The 6,720-nt window shown below is 45.0% G+C and overlaps 1 protein-coding gene across 2 annotated transcripts; it reads left to right on the top strand.

Moving 5' to 3' along the window:
• Positions 1-366: 366 nt before the first annotated feature.
• On the top strand, positions 367-5,960 carry Il1rn (interleukin 1 receptor antagonist). 2 transcript variants are annotated; one of them, XM_013036323.1, is made up of 5 exons: positions 367-448; positions 589-640; positions 2,317-2,405; positions 3,935-4,047; positions 5,102-5,960. In XM_013036323.1, exons 2-5 carry the CDS (start codon positions 627-629, stop codon positions 5,315-5,317), a joined length of 432 nt encoding a protein of 143 aa, XP_012891777.1. In that variant the 5' UTR covers positions 367-448; positions 589-626; the 3' UTR covers positions 5,318-5,960. The 2 variants fall into 2 exon arrangements, with proteins under 2 accessions (XP_012891777.1, XP_012891775.1); XM_013036321.1 differs by lacking the exon at positions 367-448 and having other exon boundaries at positions 486-640.
• Positions 5,961-6,720: the final 760 nt, after the last annotated feature.

The raw sequence follows: 6,720 nt of genomic DNA on the forward strand, positions 1-6,720 counted from the left end.
TACAACCTAGTCCTGGACAAAATGTTTGGCAGCCTCTTGTCCAGAGTCCAGCAGTCTGAACAAAAACACAAAGTGACTTGTGACTGACTATCCCTTATGCTGGGATCTCTGTCACTTGGCTTTATAATGAATGGGGAATATTTTCATTGATTTGTGTTTTAGAAAGCCAACAGTCTCGGAGTACCTGTCAGGCAAATGAGGGAGTTTGGTTTTCATTGTGCTTTTCTTCCCAGGACCGCCTTCTTCCCTCCTACCCCCCACTGAAGGGGAAATAGAAATCTCAATTTTGGGGAAATTGCACAAGGGAAAAAGGGGAGGGGATCAGTTACAACACCCCATTGCAACACTTGGAGAGGTTGAAAGTGACAACAGCAAGGGTTTCTCTTTTTGGAAATGTGAGGGCATTTCCGCTTCTTATAGTACAGCTGAGCAGCACAGCTTGACTCTGGTGAGTGACTAGCTTTCTTTATAAGGAACATCTTTGGAGCTGAAATGGCACTCTGTTGCCTTGCTGTGTTCACAGGATGGATATCTGCGGGGGTCCTTACAGCTACCTAATTTCTCTTCTCCTCCTCCTGTTCCCTTCAGAGGCAGCCTGTCGCCCCTCTGGGAGAAGACTCTGTAAGATGCAAGTCTTCAGGTAAGGCTTCTCCCAAGTATATGGGGCTGAGGAGCCAAAGAGAGGAAGCACAGCACATCTGTGGGTTACTAGCTCTGCAAGGACTGAGGGCTGGGTTTGGGCTGGAATCAAGAAAAGCCTGCTATATGCTCTGTTTTATACTAGATGGAATCACAGGGCTTACATGTTGGGTTCTCTTTCCCAGAGACTCAGGCATGCATCCCAGTGAATGATATCCATGTGCCCAGGAATCATGCTGGCCTTTGGGCCTTGCAAAGATGGGAACTGCAGGCAAGGTATAACCTAAAGGCCCAGATCAACTGCCAGCATCTACTACATGTGTCAATTTGTTGGAGGATCTTACTTCCTTGGAGACTCATCTGAGTCATGGGGTTCATGATAACCCACTGCATGCCTCACCAGGTTTTCTGTAAAGATAAAATGCACAGATGATACTATTTTACTGTTCTATGAATTGCAGAGTGCCAGAAAATGACTGTAACTTTTTTAAAAAATTTGGTTAGGCCTGGAGTAATGTTATCATGAAAAGTAATAAATGGACTGTCTGTGCATGCTTTGTCCCCTATGTCCTTTCCTGGGAGTGAAGGCAAACTGGATGACTAAGTGTATATATGCCCTTGAGTCCCAAGCCAAGTCCCTTCCACCAGACTTGGGAGCTATCTCCTTTCTGAGTTTCCCCACTTTTTTTCTTAGTCCCAGGAGATGTCCCTGGAGTTCCCTAACAGGGATGTTGAATCTCTTCAGATTGAGGCTCATCTAGGAATGAAGGATAATCATAAAAAGTCAAATGTTCACACATGCAAAGCACATTGTTTTATCTGGCCACTTCTCTCCAACCTCACTGGCTGCTCAAAGCAACCTGATAAAGCAGGGGTTATTAGCTTCACTTCATGAATGAGGAAATCAGACACAAATCCAAAGCCATGCTGACCAAACCTGTTTAACCACAGCTCATAGCTGCCCACTCTGCTCTCTTAATGAAGGGTCCCTTCACCATAGAAGACAGGATTGGAAGCCAACAAATGGGTCTCTGGGTGAGCAAAAGAGAAAGCCAAGTTCCCAGGGACAGCTGTCCTTGCCACCTTGCCAGAGCAGGATTCTGGTGGAAGAAAAGTTTTACTATTAGGCAGACTTTTCCCAGTCCAAGGATTAAGGAGTGAGTGAGTTAGCTACAAGATGTTTTGTCCCTTGAAATTCTAGTATTGTGCTGTGGTAACCACTAATCTTAAGTGGTTAATTAAATTTACATTTAAATGAATATTCGAAAGAAGGAGAAAATGAAAACTCCCAATTAAGGAGCTCAATAGTCTCATGTTGCTGGTGACAACCATATTGAATAGGGTACGTATAAAACACTTCGGCATCCCATGAAATTCTGTTCAGTGCTTTGATGGATGGCTCTTTCTTTATTGAAACAGGATATGCTCATGCTGGGAGTGTTGAATGAGGAGAAAGGAGAGGATATGTTAGAAAAGGGTTTTTTGGCTCACCAGCTATGGTAGCTGGGCCTATTGCTTAGCTATTAAAAGCCTCAGTCTTCTCATCTATGTTGTGGGTATGTTAAATACCACATCCTTTGATGCAGGTTAAGTGAGATCTAGGAGACATGAAAGATGCTGAATGCAGGACATGTCCCATAGTTGAACTTACTATAGCTGAATTCTTTTCCTTTTCAGAATTTGGGATGTTAACCAGAAGACCTTCTACCTGAGGAATAACCAACTAGTTGCTGGATACTTGCAAGGGCTAAATACTAAATTAGAAGGTGAGTCGTTGCTAGGAGAATCCCTGTTGTGTATGCGTAGGGTCACTTTGCCCCTGAAGTCTGCAGCATTATGATCTGCCCCTACAGCTTTAGTTGGAATCTCCTAATCGTGTTCACTTTGAATTTGCAGACTGAGGCTGCAAAGCAGCCTCAGAAGAGTGGGGAGTAGAGACTATGTCAAGACTTACCACCTATTGTCAGTGTCCCAGGGACATAGCTGGGAGGAGCAAGGGCCAGAAGGCAAGGCAAGGCAAGGCAAGACTGGCCCTTCCTTTGCTTCTGCACCTATTAAAAGTACCCATAAAGCCATGTTATTCAAATCCTAACCCTACCCAGTTATATATGCCATATACAAAGCTGGCTGGTGTCCCTTATTCACAGATAGGACACTCCAGACAGACTGAATGATTTAGCAAGCTTTTCCTACTCTATTTCTCAGTTGTTTATTATTAATTTTTTTATGCTGGTTCTAGGGATTGAACTCGGGGCCTAGGCACTGTCCTCGAACTATTTTTTTTTCCTTTTTTTCCCCTCAAGGATAGTGATTTACCACTTGAGCCGTACCTCCACTTCTGGCTTTTTGTGTGGTCAATTGGAAATAAGAGTCTCATAGACTTTCCTGCCTGGACTGGTGTTGAACTGTGATCCACAGATCTCAGCCTCCTGAATAGCTAGGATTACAGGCGTGACCTACTGGTGCCTGGCCTCCAACTTCTTTTAGCATGGCATTTAGAGTATTTCACTTCCCTGTTTGTGATTGTAGAATGGCATTATCTTAACGTGAACAACTTCCATGTATCTCTTGCCTTCTGTGCCTTAGTCTACTCCGGAAGAATGCAAGATCTACATATTATGCCCTTCCAGCAGTTTTCCCTAAAGCATGCTAAGCACAGGAAAACAGAAATTTTTACTAATACATGAGGGCATTAAAAAAGCAGATTCTAAGTCCCCAGGCCCATGATCCCATTCATAACTTTGTATGTTCCTTTCTTTGTCCATCCACAACATTCTTATTGACCTGAGCACACGTTTTGTTTTTTTCTTTTGATGTGTTGTGGGACTTGAACTCTGGTCCTGGGCACTGCCTCTCAGTTCTTCATCTCAAGGATAGTGCTCTACCACTTGAGCTACAGCACCACTTCCAGTTTTCTGGTGATTTATTGGAGATAAGAGTCTCACCGACTTTCCTGCCCTGGCTGGCTTTGAACCGCAATGCTCAGATCTCAGCCTCCTGAGTAGCTAGGATTACAGGTGTGAGCCACCAGCGCCTGGTCTGAGCACAAGTTTTCTAGGAAAGTGAAGAGACAGAGATCATAAGGGGAAGAATCTGGAAGTGTTGGTCTTTTGGAGGAATTTGGTTACTTGTATGCTTTGTTTTACCTTCTGTTTAAATGCAGATCACGAGACATGGCCTTGCTGTCCTTCTGATCTGGGATTTTAGTTGAAATCCTGCATCAGAAATGCCCAGTCTCTTTGCCATTTCAGCCTCCTCTTCTTTCTTCCTAATCCTCCCCTCTGTTCTTCTCCAGAAAAGATCGATGTGGTGCCCATTGACTCTCATGCTGTGTTTTTGGGGATCCAGGGGGGGAAGCTATGCCTGTCCTGTGTCAAGTCTGGTGACAATATCAGGCTCCAGTTGGAGGTAAGGATCTGTTTCAGGTATCAAAACTCAGTACTTTGAAACAGCCATGGTTTGTTCTCATGACTCTTTGAGTGGACTAAGATCAATGGGGAAGTTCTGCTAACTACAAGAACATGAACAGGGGTTGCTCTGTAGCTGTTTTCTATCTGCTAGCCTTCTTTCATATTGTCTCAGCATTCTTTACTGTACTTAGAGACTGCTTTAAGCATTGGCACTGCTGCCATCAGGGGTTATTCCAGAAAGATAAGCTTCAATAGGAAAGTGCTCATTAAACTCTGGCTTATGTGGCCCTGTTGGCAAAAGCCAGTCTGGCTAAAGTGGGCTAAAATGTGGTCGGGGACAGCATGAGGGTATGAACATGGTGATGTCATGGGAAACATCACCATGATAGTTTATTGCAGGACCTGGATGATTATGGGCCAATCTTGCTCAGGAGCTCCCACTTGTACGTAATGTCTTCCAGCCAGACTAACTCTCAGGAGCTTTCTCTTCTACTCCTTATCTCTTTGACAAGTTGGCATCCAATCTTGTCACTCTCTGAGTTCATGTAATAGTAGTGGTCTGTCCAGTCCTGAGAAAAGGTGACTTTGTCTCAGATTGTAACTCAAGTCTTATGTCCACAAACATGGTACGGTCACTTCTCTCCACCAATGGACAGTGACAGCTTTTTAGACTGTGCCTTTTCTGACAGAGATGGCTGGGATATTGCATGTATCATGCGTCATGAACTGTGAGACTCTCTGCCCCTTCTCTACCCTTTCCCTTGGAGAAAGTCCCTGACAGAGCACCAGCTTCAACTGGTCTTGGCCTTGAGTAATGAAGCCATTTGTCAGACTGACTGTCCCATGGTCAGCACAGAGCAGCAAGATTTTTGAAGTCAAGGTGTGACCATGGGACAACACTTTGTATCAGTGCTGACCTGTGATCTCTCTGCAGGTCTCTAGGCAGGCATTTTTCTAGTATTTACTGTGGGTCATCAGTATATCTGGGAGGAGGCAGACAGTACAAGCTTCCCAGACTTTCAGCTCTCACCTAACCATCTTTTTACTTCCAGGCAGTTAACATCACTGACCTGAGCAAGAAAAGGGAGCAAGATAAACGCTTCACCTTCATCCGTTCAGACAATGGCCCTACTACCACCTTTGAGTCAGCTGCCATCCCAGGCTGGTTCCTCTGTACAGCACTGGAGGCTGACCAGCCTGTCAGCCTCACCAATACACCAGAAGAGCCCATCATGGTCACCAAGTTCTATTTCCAGGAGGATCAGTAGTACTGCCAAGACCTGCCTTTCCCTACTCCTGGGCCATCAGTGACTCCAGAGACTGACTCTTTGCCCTGGCCATCTTTGGGCTCTTAGGAGCCCAAAGGCTGGTGGCCTTGTGGAAGGAAGCAAAAGAGGTGACAACTCCTCCTGCAGCCTCTCAGTTGACTCTCTCTCTACAATGCCTCCAGAATGATCATCCCAATCGCAAATCAGGCCATGGCAGTCCCATGCTCACAGTTCTTCTGACCTCTGGGTGAAATCCAGACTCCCTTCTCTGCCTGAGTGCCTTCTTTCTCCCCCTGTCTCCTATCTCCTCCACTATCCTACGCCACATCCATGACCCCAATCCATCAGGACCCTCACTCACTGCCACCAAGTGGCTCCCCTCACACTGTTTCATCTATCAATGCCAGTCAATGGGGAAGGTTTTGTTCTTGTTGGTTGTGCTTTGGTTTTTGTGCTAAAGAGTAGATTTAGGGTCTTACATGGCCAAACATATTCTATCCCTGAGTTGCACTCCAATCCATGGGGATATTTTTAAGGCTCTGAAAAATACAAATTAAGTAGTTTATGATTATTTTTAACAAGCCAATTTTATTTAGTAAGAAGAAGATTAAAAGAAACTAATTGGGGGATAAGGGGGCTGGGAAGGTGGCTCAGTGGTAAAGTGCTTGCCTTGCATGCATGAGGCCTTGGGTTCACTTCCTTAGCACCACATAAGCAGAAAAAGCTGGAAGTGGCACTATGGCTCAAGTGGTAGAGCACTAGTCTTGAGCTGAAGAGCTGAGGGACAGCGCCCAGGCCCAGTATTCAGGCCCTACGACCAACAAAAGAGAAAAAAAAAAAGAAAAAATTTTTTTTCTCAGATGGACTTAGGATTAGAGTGTCCCTGTAGTCATGAAATGGTTGTGAACATGGGGCAACAGTTGGCTATTTCCCTTGCTTTCCTTTCTTTTTGTGGTGCCTCAAACCATAAAAATGAAGTTAACAGACTTTGTTGACCTCATGATTTTTTCCCCCTTTCTCCAATAGTCCCTTAATCTGGGACCATTTTCTGGCTCCCAGCACCATCAACTCCCAACCTTTTACAATAGATAGTTACTGTGTGCAGTACTCCTCCCTCATCAGAAGTTCCCCAGGAAAAACGTGGTACCTTGGGTCCTTCCTGCTCTGCCCAGAGATAGATCTACAAATCATCCCTTGATCACATTGACATTTCTGACACTAAGACGTGTGAAGGATGGCTGTGCCTTTGTCTCTCTTCCCCACCAGTCAGTGAGGTCCAGAGATCAGGGAGCATGCTTTGTATGTTTTCAGCTCCCCTGCAGGACCGAGCACTGGCCTAGCCCTTAGTAGGTACTCAGTAATGTATGTTGTATGTGTCATCTCCATTTTACAATAAAACTTTG

Source organism: Dipodomys ordii, unplaced genomic scaffold (assembly GCF_000151885.1).
Source record: "Dipodomys ordii isolate 6190 unplaced genomic scaffold, Dord_2.0 Scaffold271, whole genome shotgun sequence".
Lineage (NCBI taxonomy): Eukaryota > Metazoa > Chordata > Mammalia > Rodentia > Heteromyidae > Dipodomys > Dipodomys ordii.